At 38.1% G+C, this 22,810-nt stretch overlaps 1 protein-coding gene across 1 annotated transcript; it reads left to right on the top strand.

Annotated features, from left to right (window-relative positions):
* The first annotated feature begins 1,853 nt into the window (after positions 1–1,853).
* On the top strand, positions 1,854–21,329 carry LOC122843296 (calretinin-like). Its single transcript, XM_044137949.1, has 11 exons — positions 1,854–2,140; positions 9,674–9,750; positions 11,259–11,348; positions 11,454–11,534; positions 12,459–12,515; positions 14,374–14,451; positions 14,897–14,952; positions 15,041–15,080; positions 18,396–18,449; positions 20,596–20,667; positions 20,790–21,329. The coding sequence occupies exons 1-11, from the start codon at positions 2,047–2,049 to the stop codon at positions 20,904–20,906; spliced, it is 816 nt and encodes a 271-aa protein (XP_043993884.1). The 5' UTR covers positions 1,854–2,046; the 3' UTR covers positions 20,907–21,329.
* Positions 21,330–22,810: the final 1,481 nt, after the last annotated feature.

The raw sequence follows: 22,810 nt of genomic DNA, 5'->3' as shown, positions 1-22,810 counted from the left end.
GTGCTGTTTGGGTTTTACATGGCCAATTGCTGTCTTGAATTCTTTCTCCTGTTTTTTTCCACGTTTCTCTGATCAGCAATGCAAAGCTCTGCAGACATGCATCATCTCCTCCTTCTTATTGCCTCCTCCCTCCTTCACAGCATCCATCTTCGAACGACAGAGAGGGAGGCAGCTCTGGAAACGGGAAAGGCTAGACAAGGAACAAAATTATCCAGAAAAACGACCAGAAAAGATTTGCTTACTTTGAGGCCATTCAAGAAGCTCTTTGCTTTTTCCCAGATGTAGTTTGAGGCTGAGATAAGACTGAGAGCAGAGAGAGGAAGAAGATAAAAGCACAATGAAAGAATGGAGGGAGGGTTATTCATCTCATATGTACTCCAACTCAGCAGGAGTGAATTATGACAATTTCCAGCTCCAACAGGAGCATCAATATCACAATAAATGTGTTATTTTCCTCTTACATATGCTCCCTAAAACAGGAGATGTATAATTTATCTATTTTATTCATTTAGAGTTTCAAATGAACATGTCACATCTTGATATAAACAAAAGTTTTGAATGAAAACAGAAGGTGAGAAAAATTTTTTTTATTTAGTCCATGCAATATTCAACAGTCAGTTTGCTAAAACATCAGTCAACCATCCATATGGACACATCTGAGCCAATATACTTCATTATACCTCAATGGAATATTATATTGTATTATTTTCATAAAAATTTACCTACTCTATAGTTTCTTTAGACTGATTTTTCCACAGATTTCTTCCTCAAATAGAAAAAGACAATGTTCCATTTATTTAGTTCTGACTTTTATTTTCTATTATTAATTTGGATGTTTCAAAAATTGTTGATCCTCTCTAATTATAAATGCTATTTCTTGTAATAAATATTTTATTAATGTGCTGGTTATATGCTATTAGGAACAACGGCATATTAGGGCCAAAGATAGAAAAAGGAGTATGTTTTTGCTAAAAACCTCAGACATGTTGAGATTAATCTTAGAAATTTTCTTGAAAGAAATGGGAAATCTCAGAGTTCTAGTTGTCAAAACATTTTGACTTTTGGAAATTTTATAACATTTCCAAGTTTTTCTAGAAAATTTGTGAGATTAATCTCAAAATGTTAATTTTTCTTGTAAATTTTTTTACTTTTTGAATTCTGAATTTTTCTGGAAGAAACAAGGAAATTTTTGAGCTCCAAATATAAAAAAATAGCTAGAAAAAAAAAGAGAAAATTTTGAGATTTATCTAAGAAATTTTCTAAAAGTAGTGGAAAAATTTCTGAGCTCCAGAAGTCAAATATTTACAAGAAAAATTATCCCAGACATTTTTAGATTTTTAGACTAATTTATGAAATTTTATGGAACAAAACAGGACATTCCCGAGCTCCAAAAGTAAAACAATTGTTAAAAAAATTCCCTCAGAAATTTGGAGACTAAACTCAAATTTTTTCTAGAGATAACGTGGAAGTTTCTGATTTCAAAAAGTAGAAAATTAGATAAAAAACAAAGTCATAAATTTTGATATTAATCTGTAGCAAAGACTTGTAAATTCCTGAGCCAAAAATTTATTGAAAGTTTTTTCTTGCAAATATACTCATTTTTTTCTCTTTACAATACGCCGGGGTAGTTAAATATTTCAAACATAACTTTCAGATTATAACATTCCACGAATCGTAAAATTTAATTAATTTTAAATTTCAGATTCATCCCCTTGCGGAGAGATGAGGGATTAGGAATATCAGGGTTGATCCTTTTAGGTCCTTTGCAGATTAAATTGCTTAATCTAATTTTCTTTTAAACGGTTGATGATAGGTTGATGCATCAAAAAAACGCAATAGGAGCGCATTTTTCTGCCTACTGTCCTCTCCCTCGCCGTATTGGCTGCTGCGCCCCCGTGTGGCGGGCAGGAGAAGCGCGCTCCGCCAGCGGGTGGTTTAAAAAGCTCGGGCTGAAGAGGAGCCGCTCACAGATCTGAGGAGCTCTGCACCGGGAAAAGTTTACCTCTAAGTACCACAGACCACCCAAAGGAGGGAGAACCTGAAGAGATGGCAACTCAGGCGGAGCAGCTGCCCCACCTGCACCTGGCCGAGCTCACCGCGGCGCAGTTCATCGACATCTGGAAACATTTTGACACAGACGGTCAGTGAAGGCAGCTGCCAATCAATTAGAGCAATTAGGATATATTTGGTTCGTATTGTTTTACATAGTGAATTGTTAAATTACAATCTTTTACGGCATCATTACTAATAGATTAAAAAACAGAATGAGATGCAGTATTAATTTAAGTAAGTTTGAAGTTGATGCTATGTAGCATGTATAAACATGAATCTATTGCAAATCATGCAACGTATTCATTTTTAAAGATGATGGAGAGGCTAGCTGAAGAGATAAATGCTAAAAGATGAAAAGATAAAGGAGGGAGAAAAAAGGATGCAGGAGGAGGAGAGAAAGCAGAAAATAGAGGCAGAGACGTTGGGAGGACATAAGAGTGAAACAGTTTTTTAAAATCTTTGATTGAATCTTTTTGAACATTACTGGCTATAAACTGGTGTACGTTAACTGGATTGTTCTTTTAATAATAGTAGTACTTATTATGTGAACAAGGAAAGCCACTTGCTTTTAATTTGTAGTGGAAGATCACTATTTATGAGTCAACAGTACAAAGATGCAGTTTTGGTTTTGCTGTATTAAATTCACAAACACAAGAACACAACTATCCAATTTATTTAAGCGTTTATGAACAGAGAAAAATAAATATATGCATAATCTTTGTATGTGTGCATTCTTAGAGGAGGAGACAGGGATGAATTTATATATTTATTGATAATGTAGCTTTATTTATTTATTTATTTATTTATTTATTTATTTATTTATTTATTTATTTAAATGCTTTATGTTTTGTCTTGGTGCCTGGCTTTGATTTTCTGCTTTCACTCCTGGCTCTACCCATCAGTAATACCAAGGTGACATATTACTAGTTAAAGTCATAAATCTGAAGATGTATTTTTTGTTTTTATTTTTTAAAGAATGTGCCACAGATTTCTCTAGGTCTGAAAAAGCATATTCTAACATATCAAATCATGTTATTTATGTTGAAAACGTCAATTTACGTCTTATCAGGTTTATTACCTTTTTTTTTTTTTTTTTTTTTTACAGATGTAATTTACAACATACCTGAATCAAAACCCTGTTGTTCTGTCTTAGTTTTGTGTTGAAAACTACCACTGGGTGTCTCATTGAAATGGTTCTGGAAGCATCCCTGATTATGACAATAAAGCACACAGCAGCCAAACCATCAAATCAGTGGACTTGGTTCAGAAATTCAACCAAAAATCTAAATGCTAAATGAGAAATTCTCATACAAAGTGATGCGTTTGTTGTTTTGTGGATGTCCTTCTTTCCTGACTACTTGTAGCATATTTATTCTGAATGACTGCAGAGCTCCACCATTGTTTCTCTCTGCTGCTGCAAGTCATTCCAGCTTAACCGATTTCCATAGAGCAACTTTGGTAAGGATTATTCTGGATGCCATTGAGAAGATCCCATGACCTTTACAGTTAAACCCTTTTCAAACTGGTCCATATAAGCTCAACAGATTTTCTCATCAAATGACATAGCCTGATGGCATTCAAGTACATATTATGTTCTGGTTTATCCCAGTTTTCCTACTGGTTTGTCTCGACCATTGTGCATATTTTAGGAAAAGGACTGACAACAGTTATTAATATTAACATTTTTCATGTTAATATCAGTTCATGTTTTCCACACAGTAATTTACAGTAAGTTCCCAGTCCATTACTTACTGTTTAAAATCAGAAATATTTATTTTTAATTTGGTAGACATACTAACAGAGGCCAGGCTTAACATATGGATGGATGGATGGATGGATGGATGGATGGATGGATGGATGGATGAGTGGATGGATGGGTGGATGGATGAGTGGGTGGATGGGTGGATAAATGAGTGGATGGATGGGTGGATGGATGGATGAGTGGGTGGATGAGTGGATGGATGGATGAGTGGATGGATGGATGGATGAGTGGATGGATGGATGAGTGGGTGGATGGATGGATGGATGGATGGATGGATGGATGGATGGATGAGTGGGTGGATGGATGGATGGATGAGTGGGTGGATGGATGGATGGATGAGTGGGTGGATGGATGGATGAGTGGATGTGTGGGTGGATGGATGGATGAGTGGGTGGATGGATGGATGAGTGGGTGGATGGATGGATGAGTGGGTGGATGGATGGATGGATGGATGAGTGGATGGATGGATGGATGGATGTGTGGGTGGATGGATGGATGGATGAGTGGGTGGATGGATGGATGGATGAGTGGATGGATGGATGGATGGATGTGTGGGTGGATGGATGGATGTGTGGGTGGATGGATGGATGTGTGGGTGGATGGATGGATGGATGGATGGATGGATGGATGTGTGGGTGGATGGATGGATGGATGTGTGGATGGATGGATGGATGGATGTGTGGGTGGATGGATGGATGGATGAGTGGGTGGATGGATGGATGGATGGATGGATGGATGGATGGATGGATGGATGGATGTGTGGGTGGATGGATGGATGAGTGGGTGGATGGATGGATGAGTGGGTGGATGGATGGATGAGTGGGTGGATGGATGGATGGATGGATGAGTGGATGGATGGATGGATGGATGGATGGATGGATGGATGGATGGATGGATGGATGGATGGATGGATGGATGGATGGATGGATGGATGGATGGATGGATGGATGGATGGATGGATGGATGGATGGATGGATGTGTGGGTGGATGGATGGATGGATGAGTGGGTGGATGGATGGATGGATGAGTGGGTGGATGGATGGATGGATGAGTGGGTGGATGGATGGATGAGTGGATGGATGGATGGATGGATGGATGGATGAGTGGATGGATGGATGGATGGATGTGTGGGTGGATGGATGGATGGATGTATGGGTGGATGGATGGATGGATGGATGGATGGATGGATGGATGGATGGATGGATGGTGGATGGATGGATGGATGGATGGTGGATGGATGGATGGATGGATGGTGGATGGATGGATGGATGGATGGATGGATGGATGGATGGATGGATGGATGGATGGATGGATGGTGGATGGATGGATGGATGGATGGATGGATGGTGGATGGATGGATGGATGGATGAGTGGATGGATGGATGGATGGATGGATGGATGAGTGGATGGATGGATGGATGGATGGATGGATGAGTGGATGGATGGATGGATGGATGGATGAGTGGATGGATGGATGGATGGATGGATGAGTGGATGGATGGATGGATGGATGGATGGATGGATGGATGGATGGATGGATGAGTGGATGGATGGATGGATGGATGAGTGGATGATGGATGAGTGGATGGATGGATGGATGAGTGGATGGATGGATGGATGGATGGATGGATGAGTGGATGGATGGATGAATGGATGGATGGATGGATGGATGGATGGATGGATGGATGGATGGATGGATGGATGGATGAGTGGATGGATGGGTGGATGGATGGATGAGTGGATGGATGGATGGATGGATGAGTGGATGGATGGATGGATGGATGGATGGATGGATGGATGGGTGGATGGATGGATGGATGGATGAGTGGATGGATGGATGGATGGATGGATGTGTGGGTGGATGGATGGATGGATGTGTGGGTGGATGTCTGTGGCTACTATCCAGTAGCTTGCTGTCATCAGTGTGTGAATGGAAATGACTGTCTTTGAGTGTCCTACTAACCCAACTATATAAGTCTGATGTCATTTTATTTCATGGTTGGATGAATTTATGGTTGGATGGACAGACGGACGGACGGATGGATATCCTTCATAATGGTGTTTGAAGGTTTGGATCTGTGCTTCCTCTACTGGTTAACCTTGGCGCCTCTGACCTCCTTGGATAATCAGATCTTAATGGAACTATCCTGAGAAAACTTACAGCTGTGTCCATCCATGATGTTAAATCCTGAACAGGAATTCAACCCGCTTATTTGGAGACATTTTGTTCATAGTTAATGAATGCTCTGATAGATAAACATCAGAGCATTCCACATAATGAATAAAAGAAAAGATGTTCAAAGCGATACCTGACCTTTAAAGCGAATCTCTCAAAATCTGAAACATATTTTAATCTCACAAATGAGTTGCGTCTTAACAGCTGAAGCAAATCCTGCAGCATTATTTCATGCAGCAATGAAACACTCAGTCAGTCACATGAGCCTTTATGTCATTTTCTGCCATTATGTGCTGGACAGCTGACATGGTCCCACGGTGCTGTTGAGCAATCAGAAGTTGAGCCGGGTTTGAAAATGTTATGGAGGGGAAAGGGACTTCATCTGCTCAGTGTGCAGTGGTGCGCTCCATGTGACAGCTGAGATTTAGATCCCAACTAAACTCTGGCACTAACCACCAATGAACTGAGAGCACAGCTATTTCTCTGGGGTTCTGGATGAACATGCTTTATCAGATTTATGACAGATAATTAGTTCTTTTTCAAACGTATAGAAATACAACCAAAGACAAATCAAATGTGTTCATTTATTTTGAGATAAACAGAATGTAAAAGTCTGCAAAATTCACTTTTTGCAAATTTTTATGCTTCCATTTGCATCAATAAGTTAATGATTTTTTGGAATATGAACTGTTTCAAAAACCTCTTGATTAATTCCCATCGATGGGGACTGTACCGTTACCTAGCAACCACAGCAAAGCCCCGCCTATCACCTAGCAACCCAAGCAGAGTTCCATCACATTTAATCAGCTGGGTTTTTTTCTACTCTACATATTGTACAATGGCTGCTGGAAAAGTCAAAAGTGCTGTTGTTGACCTGCCATCCAGAAAATTCTAGTTGCATTCTTGTTGGTCGCACAGGAGGCCCCACTTCTGCTTTTCAAAGATCTATAGCTGTATAATGCGAATGTAAACAGCGATGTGACCAGCAGCAACTTATTTGGATTTAAAGTGACAAGAGGCCCTAAAACGACCTCTAAATAGGCAGAACTGACAAGACTGAACTCTAGTTATCTAGAAATGATTTTGTAAGAAAATAATGTAATGAACATGTTGTAGACCGAGCCTAATCTGTTCAAGGAAACATAATGGCTCGCCTTTAAAGAGAGAAATAAATTCTTACTGAAAAATATAAAATTTGAGCCATTATTTATAATTCCACCAGTATTTGTACTTATGAGAATTGAGATAAGCAGATAAGATAAGTAGCTTTAAAAAACGTCTAATGTTTTATTGTAGTATCTCCAGTTATTGAAAACGCTGCGTTGGGAAGTAACTGTTCTCTGCTAGGGCAGGGGTGGTCCTGCAACTCTTACATTGTCTCCCTGATCCAACACAGCTGAATCCAAAACACCTGAATCCAAAACACCTGAATCCAACACAGCTGAATCCAACACAGCTGAATCCAACACACCTGAATCCAACACACCTGAATCCAACACACCTGAATCCAACACAGCTGAATCCAAAACACCTGAATCCAAAACACCTGAATCCAACACAGCTGAATCCAACACAGCTGAATCCAACACAGCTGAATCCAACACAGCTGAATCCAGCAGCTGAATCCAACACAGCTGAATCCAACACAGCTGAATCCAACACACCTGAATCCAACACACCTGAATCCAGCAGCTGAATCACCTCCCAAGTGCAGTCAAGTTTTCTAGAGTCCTGCTAATGACCTCATTATTTGACTCAGGTGTATTGAAGTAGAGATGCAGCTAAAAGTTGCAGGAAACCGGCCCTTGAGGCCTGGAGTTGCCCACCCCTGTGCTAGGGCCACACCTACTGACACTTATGATGCTGGTAGTTTGAACCAGTGGTTCCCAATTCCAGTCCTCGGGGCCCCCCTGCCTGCATGTTTAGGTGTTTCCCTTCTGCCACACACCTGGACTGAATCTTTGGGTGATTAACAGGCTCCTGCAGTACTTGGTGGCTGCAGAAGATGTCATGCAATCATTTGAATCAGCTGTTCTGGTATAGAGGCACATCTAAAACATGCAGGCAGGGGGGCCCCGAGGACTGGAATTGGGAAACACTGGTTTGAACAACCGTACATATGACAGGTTCCCCCTTCGCTTCAGCTTTTTATTTTTAGTTTTTACGATTCACATCTGTGGACATGGATGATCCACAGCTTTTCGCAGATCCTCATCAGGAGCTGCCTATAAATGAATGGCGTGCTTCATTTTCCAACCCAGAACCTCCTGCTGCACTGGAGTGATTTTGTTTTTCAGGTGATGCCATGGGTCTAGAAGTATGATCTTATTAGCTCTTAGTGGTCATATTACTGGTTATTGTGGTCACTAAAATCATTGTATGTTAAATCAAATTAGATAGCAGAGAAATTGAACTGAACAGAGAAGCTTTGTTGTGAAAATAACCCAAAGTGTCATTTTATTCAACACAGTCCTCTTTTGATGTGTTGTAATTTTTGTACTAACTGGTAGTTCCATTATGTTGATATTAGCAGGTTAACACAGAAGTAACTAAAAAAGTAAAAATACTGTTATGCAGGAATTGTGTTTTTTAAATAAGTTCTTGATTTAGGAAATACTTCCCAGTGTCCTCTCTGTTATTGTTGATAAATTTCTAGTTGGATGAATGAATAATGACATGAAAAACTTGATACTGACTTAAAAAACAGTTTTTTTTTTAGTTTTCGCTCTGGTTTGTCTGAAACACCAGTTCACATGCGCACAGCCGGTGGCACCAATCAGATGTACCGCGCAAACAGAGCTGGGAGGAACGATAAAAAAGAAACGAGTGGATAAGAGATTAAAAGATGAATAAGTCATGGGACACGTCCCTGCATTTAGTTCAGTATGTTTATGTTTTCCTTTGAATTGGGACAACAGTTTATCTACGTCTCCTGTTAAATATTGAATTGCACTAAATCCCCTTTCCCGTGTTTAGACTGGTGACAGGTGGGACTCGCTCTCATGATTAAAAAGGACCACAGAACGTCTTGTATAACCTGTGACCTCAAGACAAACTAAATTATTTTCTAAAATGTGGGCATTGTAAGTGGTGCAATGCAGAGTGAGGGACAGGATGCTCCAGTAAGCATCAGTCTGATTGCCCTTTTAGGCAAGAAGATGCTCATTATTCTGCTTACACTCCAATGCCACTTCACTCTGGTGGAGTTTGTTTGTCCCAGCTGGAGCTCACTTACGGATAAATCCACTTTACAACTGGATATGGATATGTAAATTAAGATATTTTATCCATTCGACCTTGTTACGACCAGTTAACAAAACTCAATTTTAAATAATTGAAGATTGTTTAGATGTATGGTAATCTTTTTTCCCGCAGTTGTGGAGCTCTGGGATCCACTTTAGGCATTATTTGGGCCTCCAGACTAATCAACTGTAAGAAATAAGAACAGCTTTAACAAGGAGTGTACTCCAAATTCGTTTATAAACTGATTATTTCTGTTTAATCACAGAGGACTTGAGGCTGGACCAGTACTCGAGGTTTGGCAACTGCTTCAAAACTTAAAGACCCTCAGTGCTTATTAAACTTTAATCAAACTTCTGAACGGTCAACAAAGCTTAAAGTGACTTAAAAGCATCGTGACGTCAGTTGTGCCAAACTAATCTCGCTCCTCTGGTGCTCTGAAGGAAACGGCTACATAGAGGGGAAGGAGCTGGAGAGCTTCTTCACAGAGCTGGAGACTGCGAGGCGAGGAGCCGGTGTGGTGGGTGTTTTTCTCCCTTCTGTCATAATCCTGCCTAGTAAACGCTAACACTCTGCAGGTGAAACTAATGTAGTGTCCATGTCACACCTATTGCATCAATTATTTTTATTTGCTAACCAGAATGAAAATGTACTTTTTAGACTCTGCTTCATGTCAGAGGTTTGTTGTTTATTGCATTTTAAACTGTCTGGTTTGGGTCAGATAGTTTCAATAATTCTTCTTCAAGCTTCTCAATATTTTGTTGTAATTTTTGACCCATTTTTTTCTGACTGAAATGGTGTTTTTGCTTGCATAAACTTTTCATCCCTGTAGACAAATTTTTTATGGGGCTGAGATAAGGGCCACTCAAAACATGGATGACTGCGGTATGCTTAGAGTCATTGTCTAGACATACTTTTCTCCCAGCTTTAAGTAAGTTGCTTCAATTATAAAATTTTTAGAAAGCGCACCAGTCTCTCTTGCAACATAATACAGCTACCTACTTCACAGTTGGGATTTTATTCTCAGGTTTCTGAACGTCTCTCTTCTTTAAATGTAACAATACTTGTTATTGCCAAATACTTCAATTTTAGTTTCATCACACAGGATATAGCTCTGAAAATTAAGGTTTTTGCCCCTGTGTGAACTACAAACATTAATTTGATTTTATATGTGACTTTTTGGAGAAATGGCCTCTTCCTGTCTGATTGGCTCTATAGCCTGTGTTTGTACAGAGGCTGTTTTAGTCAGCATTTTCACAAGGCCTGGTGCTTTTGTTCCTGGGTTGATGGCCACATTTACAACAAAACATGTTAATTAGCTGCTCAACAGTAGCAGCATCAACATCAAATTGTTTAAAGAGATGGGAATCTTAGTGTTTTCAATGTTCTACCTGAAGACAGACAGCTTCAGTTTACTATCACTAATATTGCTATTGTTTTATTATTATTTATTTGTTTTTTTAATAGTAGTAACGTTATTTTAACACTATCTTATTTTTTCCTCTATACAAACACTACAAATACCCAAGTACTACACTGGACTCTTTTTCTATTTTCCCCTCTTTTCTTTTGTATTTTTATGCACTTATTTCTAACACTTGTGTTTTTGATTTATAATATCACAAAGAAAAAATAGCCGCGACCCCACTAGGGACGAGGATGTACAGAAAATGGATGAAAATATAGCAATGGCATCATCAAATTGTTTAAAGAGATAGTAATCTTAGTGTTTTCATTGTTCTCCCTAATGAAATTAATAAAAATGTCTAAAGAAAAAAAGAAATCCCACCTCATTATTCTGGTATTTAGCAAATATAAATAATTTTGATAAGCCTAACTGATCAAAAACAGAAGAAGTTTCATCTGATTAATGTGAAACAGCAAAAAAAAAGAAGATTTTTTTTGTACAATGTAGGGACATTTTTTATTTAAGATGCATACATTTATCGTTATTAGTACTGAAGTTTGGTTTTGTACATGCAAAGCCAAAATATGAGCAAACTGAAAACGGTTTTCATGTCATTGCAGGATCCCTCACACGCTTTGTTCAAGGAGAAGTTGAAGGAGTTCATGGCAAATTTTGACAAGAACTCTGACGGTAGAATTGAGATGTCTGAGGTGAGACCAGGTCATTTACTGCTGTTTCTTTTTCTTAACAAGTCTTTTTATCCGCCCAGCAAACAGTGGCTTTTTAAGTAAACGCATCAAATTGTTCTTGTGCAGCTGGTCCAGATTCTGCCGACGGAGGAAAACTTCCTGATCTGTTTCAGAGAGTTTGTGAGATCCAGTGCTGAATTCATGGATGTAAGTTGGTACATTTTCACATCCGTGTCCCTTGCCTTGAACGTTGAAAACTGTTCTTGCGTAACTCCTTACAGTAGATGTGCTCAGTCAACCTTTTCATGCTCAGTGACTGTAAGAATTAGCCACGTTTGTTCTCAGTTGGAGGTCTTCTGTTTCCTGAGTTGTTCACTGAATATCTGATAAACCTTACTGAACTGTGAAATTTCCTCACAAGCGCCTCCAGCGAGCTTCGCCTTGACAGTCTGTCCTGTGGGACGCGCGTTCAGCTGCCTCATGTTTCCTACAGTTTCCGTGCCAAGTTGGGGCGTCTGTTTTAATGTTGTGGCATTTCAGGAAGGACTGCCACAACATTCATCTGGACGCTTGTTTTCTGGGTCAAACATTCACAAATGTTTAATGTTTAAAACCCTCAGCTTGAAGAAAACATCTAAAAGTATTACTTTGCTTAATTCAAAATAAGTATTTCAGCGTTTACGCTGATGAAAATGCAGCATTTTTTGCAGACTTTGCTTTTTTTTTTCTCAGCTGTATGTTTGATGTTAAAGTAATCTGAGGGGAAACGGAGAGCCATGAAACATAAGCTGCACTGTGACTGAACATACACTCCACAAAAAAACACACACATATACACACTTCACTTATTTCCTTTTAGGAGGATTTTATGGTGGGATGTTCAGGCTGTTCCGTGTATTAAAGCTATTCTCAGAAAAGCCATACATTATGGATGTCCTGCAGCTTTCTGTGGAGGGGAGGGAGTCGGAGAGTGCTGCAAGCGTTTTAGGTTTTCTTCTTTTGACAAATTCCATATTAACACAAAGTCAGGCAATACGAGTGTTTGGCTATACTCCAGTTTGAATAGATGTTTATGTTTTTTGTAGTTGTTAACTGAGATGTTCTCTAAAAACATAAAATCTTCTCCTGCAGGCTTGGCGGAGATATGACACTGATCGTAGCGGATACATCGAGTCCAATGAGCTCAAGGTGACACAACAAGCATTTGGAGCACTTTGTGCGTTCGTTAGATAACAAACCACTCAATGTCCTCACAATATTTTCCAGTATATATACGTTGTGTGCAATGACAGCAAAGAGTTCAGAATATTAGTCCGGGCTTTGGCAGGCGTGTCCAAATTTTCTGTCGCGAAACTTAAAAACTTGCTTTCTTCAGCAGTGGAGTCTTGTGCAGTGAGTGTACATAGAGGCCATTGTGGTTAAGTCTTATTGATTTAAAGGCTGACATGTAGAAATGTTTTCATGTGGTTTACAAAAGTAAAATAACATTGAATTGCAAAGCAAACCGTGGAGGGAACGCAACAGAGTGATTAAATATGTTGAGTTTAGAATAGAATATACTTTATTGATCCAGAAGGGAAAATTGCTTATTCACTGACGAGCTGCTCCATCTGAGGTGTTGAATATTAATAACACAAAAATAACCATAAGAGGTAAAAGTTTATAAAATATATACAACTCTGGAAAAAACTAAGCCCACTGCACTGAAAACCTCCTGGTTTTTCCACCAAATATTGATTTTTAACTCTTCCTGAGTTAAACATTAGTATCGTTGTTTCTAAAGGAATATGAATTTGTTTTCTTTGCTTTATTTGAGGTCTGAAAGCATTGAATCTTTTTTGTTATTTTACCCGTTTCTGCAAACAAATACTACATTTGTGCTTGGCATTTCGGAGACATAGAACAAAAGAACAAATTTAATTTTTCTCAAACATATAAATATAAAAAGGTCAAATCAGAGAAACTGGTCATTTTAAGTGGTCTATTAATTTTTTCCAGAGCTCTATATATACCTAAAAGTAATTGAAGTAATTCAGTATCACTGTAAATAAATAAATAAATAAATAAATAAATAAATAAATAAATAAATAAATAAATAAATAAATAACAAGCATGGGCTGCACAGTGGGTTTGATTCCCGGCCCGGGGTCTTTCTGCATGGAGTTTGTATGTTCTCCCTGTGCATGCGTGGGTTCTCTCCGGGTTCTCCGGCTTCCTCACACAGTCCAAAAACATGACTGTCAGCTTAATTGGTTTCTCTAAATTCTCCCTAGGTGTGAGTGTGTGTGAATGGTTGTGTGTCTTGTATGTCTCTGTGTTGCCCTGCGACAGACTGGCGACCTGTCCAGGGTGAACCCCACCTCTCACCCGGAACGTAGCTGGGGATTGGAACCAGCAACCCTCCCGACCCCATTAGGGACAAGGGTGAACAGAAAATGGATGGATGGATGGATGGAAATAACAAGCATGCACATGGATCTGCAAATGGTCTATAAATGAGTACAGAGAAAATTGGATTTAAGTGACTCAGATTTGGGCAGTAAATGCAGTGAGAATGATTAATGGAGCCTGAAACAGGTGACAGTAATTAAATGGATGCACTGCAGCTGCATGAAGAGCAAAACTGAGGAAAAATTACTTTTAAACACAGAATAAATACACAATAAAAGAATCGGGATCAGGGAAGCATAATAAATCCGATCAACCACAGAAGATAATCAAAATGCAAAAAGCTAATAATGAACAAATATACAAGAAAAACTGATTGAACTCAAAGTTCTGTAGATATGGACAAATTTATGAAGACAATTAAAGGCAGTGATGAGTCCTCACATCTTTATGCATGTGTATAATTAGATGACAATAATAAGCCTTGTTGTCATGCCGTTGGTGTAAATGTTAAAAGATATTTCACACTTCTGTACTTTTATGTAAAAAAGAAAATAAAGAGTACTTCCTACATTTCATTTCCTCTGATTTCCTCCATGATTGCAGTCAGATGAAAACGTTTAGAGTCCTCTCATCTTTGGTTTATTTCTCGTCTCAGGGTTTCCTGTCGGACCTGCTGAAGAAGGCCAACAGAGACTACGATGACAAGAAGCTCAACGAGTACACACAGACAATCGTGAGAGCTAAAATGTTTAAAGAACCAACATTACCGGCCTCTCAAAATACAAAACATATATATAAAAAAATCATGAACACATATCAATCATGCTGCTGTATTCTGACAAACCTCAAAGCTTCAGATTCAGCCACACAAGCTGAAGTCTGAAAATACTTTTATTTTTAAGATCTGCATTGACCTTTTGGCCTTTAATGATGCCATATTCACAATTTACAGCTAACTGCTGGTCATAATGAAGCATTATGTGGAGGCTTAAATATTAATCACATTTGCTGCACATAGTGCACCTGTACTGCTGAGACGTTGCTTTGTTTGCCACCAGAGTCAGTCGGCCATCTGTGAGCTGAACACACCCGACCGCTTCAGTGAACAAATGACAAATGTTTGCAACATTTCCCCATATTCCTCTGATGAGTTCCCTGTTAATTTAATTTTTTTGTAGCTCAGGATGTTTGACCTGAATGGTGACGGTAAGCTGGGCCTCTCTGAGATGGCGAGGTGAGCGTCACTTCCCGGTTTTATTTGCTCTTCTTTCTGAAAGTTGCTCTTCAGATCAACACTGACAGGTTTATGTTTTTCACCACAGGCTTCTGCCGGTCCAGGAGAACTTCCTGCTCAAATTTCAGGTGAGATTACACCGTCAAAAAACAAAAAACATCAACTTTCAAGTGCTTTCTCTTTAAAACACAGTCCATCGCAAGAGTGTTTATTTAAAACCTAGGAACTTTTCACGTCTAGTTATATTACAGCCACAAACATCGATATAATTTATGTGTAAGCAAATGGTTTCAAATGTTTTTACAAATAAAATTCTGAAAAGTGTGTTGTGTATATGGATTTAGTCATGTTTTACTCTGATACCCCTAAATTAAATCCAATCCTTCAGAGGTCAGCTAACTGGTAAACAGAGTTAAACGTTGAATTTGATTTCATTATATTGTTCATATTCCAGCAGGACAGAGACTCAAAACATACAATATAATTAAAATACATTCATGCATTAAAATGGCAAAGACTACAACTTTGTAATCTGATGGCTCTTAATAACTTTGGCTAAAAAAATTTCAGAACCAACTAATGTTAATAAATAAATATAATAACAGGTTTAGCAGTATTTTATTAATAATTGCATCCAATTTTCACAACAGTTTTTTATTTTAGATCCATTCTTGTCAGCAGGATGGAAACTATGTGCTTTTATAAAGAGCACATAGTTCAATCAATTTTATGATTTAGATCATTTCCACAAATATAAACATCATGGAAAATGCATCATTACTCTTTTAATAAAAGTTTGACTTTTATTTATTTTTAAACCTGAAAATATAAATTATTTTATATGAAAGAAGTATTCTACAGTGGGCACTTGTAAAAGCTTATATAACATTTGCAGTGATGAAGTTTTATTTAACTGGATTGAGAGCAAAAAACGGTTCTGTGGTTTGTGAAGGTTGCAGAGTACTGGCCTAGTCAAAGACCAGCCCAGAATCCTAAATATAGGGACGGTATTGACCCAAGGACAAAACAAATGCAGGCCACACTTTTCAGATTTTTACTTATAAACATTTTGAAAACAATTTTTTTCTCTCTTTTACATTTCAGTTTTGTTATCATTACTTGGTCTCATGAAATACCAATTATGTATATATAAATATATATATATATATATATATATATATATATATATATATATATATATATATATATATATATATATATATATATATATATATATATATATATATATATATATATATATATATAAAGTTTGTGATGAAAAGAAATTAAAAAGTACAACGTTCATTCCTTCAAGGATTCATAATTATACATTTAGTTTTTCCTGTATCATTGAAAAGAAGATTTCATTTTCTTTACGATAGTTTTATTTTTAAAATCACTGTCAATGTCTTTTAGCTGGCTTTCTTTTGTCACTTTTGTTTACTTTTAAAAGTCATAAAAACAGTCTAGTGCACAAATCCAATCCTTAATCATAGATGTTTAATTATTAGCCGGATGCAGAAGGCCTTTATTCACGTTTTGGTTTATTTTCTGTCCATTTTTGCTTCAGCTTTATCTTTTAATTGTTATTGTTACTCATCTTCTTAAGATCCCACATTTTTAGATTGGCATTGCTTTACTTTTTGAGCCTTGCCAAAAGGCGCATCACACTATAGACACAAATAGATTAAAGTGTAGTGCTTTTTGGCAACTGCCTCCACACTGGCAGCAGTAAAACCTAATTAATGAGTCAGAAAATGAGTTGAGGAAAATTGTTTTAAATATATATAAAGACATCCTAAAGCTGCATGCTTTTTAAATCCCTGTCTTTTCCTGCCACCATGTCAGTATTCAGTTGTTCCGGTTAAGTAAGCCGCAGCCAGTTTGTTTGGCCACGCTGCATGCACATTTTGTCCAACCTTAGCATTTCATGCATGGCACAAATCCTGCTTCACAGTGGCCACTGGAGATTAAACCAGGTGGAAACACAAAGTGGAAAACCAGCGTCAAACTTTCATGTTGCGAATGTGGAACTCAGTAATCCGCTGGCTTTAACTTTGTGATTTTATCTGCTTTGTTTCTGAAATAAGAGTTTAAACTTCAGCCCTCATTGCTGCATTCTAGTCTAATTTAAACTGCTTAGAGTAGCTGGGCCTAAACACTGCATGCAGAGCCAAATAATTATCGAAAGTGAGTTTTTATGGGTGTAAGCCAGTGATTGGTGAGGAACTGGCTTCCCTGAAGGCACTTCACTGATGTAGACTAATCTTTTAGATTACAGTAATGGAGATTATCATCCCAAGGACCACAAGCATGCAACTTATTTGACACCTGGTGTCATTTAGTGCAGGTGGAGCTCTGTATGTCAGAAAGCTGCTCTGCGTTGAAAGTAAAAAGTTGACGTCAGATCAGGATCGTCCTTGTTGCCTGTTTGTGGAGGTTTTCTCTCTGAGACCACAGAAAGTCAATCAATCAATTAAATTTTATTTGTATATCACATTTCAGCAACAAGGCATTTCAAAGTACTACAGGGTGCCAGTGTAGGGACTTTAAAACTGGTGTGATGTGTCTCTAACTTCCTGGTTTTAGTCAGAACCCGAGCAGCAGCGTTATGGATCAGCTTCAGCTGGAGGATGGATTATTATTATTTTTTTTAGGCAGACATGTGAAAACAGTGTTGCAGTAATCAATGTGACTACAAATAAATGCAGGGATGAGTTTCTCCAGATATTGCTGAGACATTAGTCTGCTAATCCTGGAAAGGAATAGAAAATTGTAAAAATGGTGAAAGACCCGGATACTTTGAATCTATTTTTATTTTGGGAAGCAAAAACCAGCTTGTAGCTGTCAGCTCCTGGTAAAGGTAACATAAATCAATATTTTCTGGTGAACATCATCTGCTTGCAATGACATTAGTGTAAACGGTATCACTGAAAATAAAGAAATGACTCATATTCTAATAATAAATATGAAGTCTACCTCCAGAGTTAATTGGGATTCCTGATTTTGTCAATCCTGCTTCCTTATTTTTTTGAACTGACTGTTCTATAAAACTAATAAATCCACAGTTTAGGTTTTTATGTGAGCTTCTACTTACTTTCACTTTTTTCTTGTGTAATTTCTCTGGCCATATAGACTTTAATCAAGCATTACTGGGAGAAATAATTTAGACTGAGCACCTCCAACACATTTGTGTCTTTGAATTTGGATTCTTCAACGATCTTGTTTGTTCCCATTTGAATGTGCTGGACTGTGAGAGCAGATCAACAATTTCTCTTGACAGAGGATTAGTCAGTCTGATGAGGATTAACTCAACTCTAGTCCCAGTTATCATAATCTGCATGGATTAATATCTGTGGTAGATCTGGGGCTTTTACCGCTCTCGAGAAATATGCATTGGTTTCTAATTATTCTGTCTTCTCTCTCTTTGTGTGACTTTACAGGGCATCAGACTCACCGTTAAGGAGTTTGACTCTCTCTTCACTTTCTACGATAAGGTGAAAAACGTGTTTCTGAACATAAATTGACAAAAATCAGTACTTTTTGTTGATTGTGGAGGCTGATCGCTGACCAGACATGTTTACGATGGACATCTGTCCACTCTCTGCTTGTTGCTGCATGATGGGGGTTGTGGAAACACAAACGATCAGGTCATTTGGATTTATTCTCCAGGGAAATTCATTTCAGTCTATCTAATGTATATGTTGATGAAAGCACATCGCTGTCAGTCTTATTTTCACATTTCTAAAGTTGATTTTTGCACATTTTGTGTTATAAACTGGCATGTTTCACCTATTTCTAAGACTGAGGCATTCTTTCGTATAGATTGAATAGATGTTCAGTTTTAGCAATCATCTATGGAGTTCAAATTCCAATTATAAAACAAGTAAATCACTAATGTTTATATATAATAATTAGGCATGTCACGATAACAAATTTTCTGGGTCAATAAATTGTCTCTGGCAGAAATGATGGCGATCATTGCTAATATTGTTGTCTTGAATCCATTTTCAGTTAATATAATAATGCCTATCAATGCTACTTCAATGATCTTTAATTTTATACAGAACACTTCATGCTGCAACTGGAAGAGATTTCAAATACCCAAAATAAAACATATCAACCGAAAACAACAAGTTAAGAGGAAATAAAAACCACAAACAATCAAAATTATAATAAAATGGATTATGAACTCTCTAAACAAAATTCCATTTCAAAAAATTTTAATCAAAATGAAAATTATTGAACTAAATTTAATTGATTAATTTCTTATTGTGACAGGCTTAATGATAATCTACACGACTTAAAATCTTTAAATATAATGAAATAGACAATTAAGGTAAATTTATATTTACTTCTACTTAAATGAATTAGCAATTGCCTAGAAAAATAAAACATAAAATGCAACATTAACTACTCAATAAAGACATTTTAAAACAAATGTTATCTCTGTTATTCCCTGCTAAAAATATCAGACTCGTTATGTCACCAAAAGTATTGAGGGTGAAGAGTGCCAAGTCACAATACATAAATAACTTATGAAGTAAATATTTAAATGCAACATTAACTTTTTAAAACTAGAAATAAATACAGAAGTAATATATTTAATATATGATTACTTAAATATGCCTCAATTAAATTATTTATAAGTTAAGAAAGAGGCGAGAGCGAGTTCTAAGCTTGTGGTTTGGTTTTTGTTGTCATAGCAACTCCATAGCAACTGCCTATCAAGACGGCTGGCAGTTACAAAGCTCACAGAAGAGCGACGTTCTATGAGAGCTGTATATTGAGGGATTATTTGTTTGTAAACACAGCAGATGAATGTAACTACTTCAACTGTTTATCACAGCGTGATAAAATAAGTTATGATACCAAACGGACATTAGTGAATGGGGGGGGGGGGGAGAAAATGCCCCAAACTTCAGTGGCTGGACATTATTTGCTATATTAAAGTAATTTTCCATGTACAGATCAGGTCTCAGTGAGATGCGTTGGGTAAGGAATAGGATTTTCCTGCAACTGAAAATTTTCATTATAAAAATAGAATTTACATTTAGTGAACAAAAGGATAATTTCTTCCAATTTTGGTCATGATTATCAGAAAAATGAACATGTGGCTGCAGGTGTCAGGGCAGGTGGTAAACTAAGCCATCAGAAGTGTAGCAGCAGACTGAACAGGAGGCAGAGGCACTGTACTAAAAATAAAACCTATCTGCAGATACCGCAGAGCTGCGTGCGAAGAGAGGTGATCTGCACTGGTTGCTAGTTGCTTTCTGCAGGCGACATGCTGATGTAGTGCGACGTTGACTGATTATCCCTTTATAGACCCTGACATCTGATTGGTTGCTTCAAACAGGAAGTCAAGACAACTTCTTTCAAGTTTTCTATGACTCTGGGTCAATACTTTCTTTGGGAGTGTGAAAATAACTCTGTAAATTGCTGTAATTTGTTTTCTACAAACTCTGTAAACTCTTGTAATTTGGCACTTTTCAGTCTCCATACACAAGGTCCATATTTGTACATGTTCCGTGTAACTCGTTAGGCTAAAATCCACATGACAGCAGCGGGTTTGGGGTGATTTTATACATGTGAAGCCTAAAGGAACGTCTTTTTTCGATGATGTCCTCGTCTCTCTCTGATCAGGACGGTAATGGCTACATTGATGAGCAGGAGCTGGATGCTCTGCTGAAGGACCTCTGTGACAAGAACAAAATGGTAATGAATACTTCACCTATTGATTGACACATCCATCCCTCTTCTGAAGGCCAGATATAGCAGGGAGATGGAGCTGCCGCCTCAGACAGTGTGATTCTCTCTGGCTGTGTCGTTTCTGGCAGGACTTGGACTCAACCGGGCTGGTGGACTACAAAAAGAGCATCATGGCTCTGGCTGACAGGGGGAAACTGTACCGCACTGAGATGGAGATCGTCCTGTGCCGGGACTCCACGCTGTGACCTGCCCGCCTGCCGCCTGCCTCCTGCCTGCCTGGGACCCTCCTGTCTTCCCGCACTGCTTCCTCCTTCCTACCTCTCAATGTAGCCTGGTGCATGTGTGACCAGAAACAGTGCGCCCGAAAGCACAGAAAATACCCGCTGACTTTCTTTTCTTCATCAAAGTAAAGCTGTTTATTGAGATTGAAATGGCACGTGAAGAATCTTGTGTATTATGCTTTTGTATTTTTAACTTCATCACATATGTTCCCTGTAGTTATAGAGAAGGAACTCTGTTCTGTGGCACCTCATTGTTTTGTTTGTTTCAGGTTATTTTGTTATATTGTTCTTGTTTTATTTCATGAGGCTGGTACTGTTCTACAGAAATATACAAATGAGAGAATAAATAAATGTAACATAAATCCAAAAGCTGCTGCAGTGAAAGGTTTGTCTGGTGCTGTAAAACACTCACCTCTGTGTCGAGTGTAAAGATTACATCTCCACTACAGATCACCAGGAAGAGAGTGTTTCACTCTAAGTGCTCCCTCTCTTTCTAATCTCCTGCAGACAGAAAGTGTGTTGAAGAGGGAGCTTGTGCTGATCCATTTTTTATAGAGTCTCAGAGGAACTCGGCGACTCTTTCCGGACCATTTTGAGAGAAAGTGGGCAAAGTAGGAGCTGGGTGATCAGTTCGCACTGCCTTCCACACAAAATGGCATGCCATGACACAGCATGAAGAAATACAACCGGCGTTTTCCACTTTATATCCCAGAAAACAAATCAGAAAAAGAGTTATCCATCTTCGAATGCCAAGACGTCCTTAATATAAGTGAACTGAATGCAATGTAGGCCAAAATTTATTTATTTTTCTGATTTTATCCCTCATATGTGATGGAAACCATGTAACGTCTATATCAATTAATCATCAACACATATTTAATTAAACTTTTCTCACGCCTTTACTGCATCCACGCGCACACAGGCTATATATCCAAAAGTATATGGACGGTAAATGGCCTCACTGAAGTACAGAAGGACACACAGTGAAAGAGTAGCAGTACACCAAGCTGTTAACTGCTGACAACAAGGGAAAAGAGAGTTATATCTGCTCTGATTCCTTCACACACATCAGTCCCACTCAGAGGAGCGGAAAGAGGGAAGCAGATGACTTTACTTTCTGCAACAATGCAGTGGAAATTGCTTCCCCTCCTCCCCCCTTCTTAAGTCAAACGTTGCGACCTTGTTCTGCAGCAGGAAATGAAGGTTACATTTAAAGTTAATGCAAAGAAAAAATATTCTCACTTGTGTCTGGTTTTGTTAAATTATTTGGACCTCTGCCCTGATTGAAATGGTGGAAAAAGGATGACAAGAATCATAAAAATGTCACTGAAAAATGGTTTGATGCAAAGTTAAGATTTTGTGAAATCTGCTGGTCAGCTGAGTTGGACATCAGATCACTTACTGATATTTAATAATCAACTAAACCTGGCTACATTGCATTATGATTGGGTTAAATTGATTACTTTTATTTCATTTGAGTGAATTGAACCTGTTTTTTTATTATATACCTTCAGATGACAATTGTTGAGAGATAGTACTGGTCCAGTAAGAAACTGTCATCTTTTTCTGGAAGTTTTAGCAAAAATATAATAAAATCATAATATCTGCAGTTCTAAGGTGAGGATGAACCAGTTTTGACACAGCGATGCCTCCTGGTTCCTTTCTATTCTTTCTGCTGGATTAATCCATATCTTCTGTGGACAGATGCAGAGCCACATGTAAGCCAGGGATGAGCTTCTTTCTGCCACTCTGTTGGTTTGCCAGCAGACGCTGTCGTCTTCCACTGAATTTGAGAAAAGTGTTTCATGGACTTCCAGCCTCCACAGTGTGATAAACCACCTAGACTTTAAGATGCTCAGTGTGAGCTT

The sequence above is a fragment of the Gambusia affinis genome, linkage group LG02 (assembly GCF_019740435.1).
Source record: "Gambusia affinis linkage group LG02, SWU_Gaff_1.0, whole genome shotgun sequence".
NCBI lineage: Eukaryota > Metazoa > Chordata > Actinopteri > Cyprinodontiformes > Poeciliidae > Gambusia > Gambusia affinis.
The sequence above is the reverse complement of the archived record's forward strand: the minus strand, read 5'-3'. Positions and strand labels throughout refer to the sequence as shown.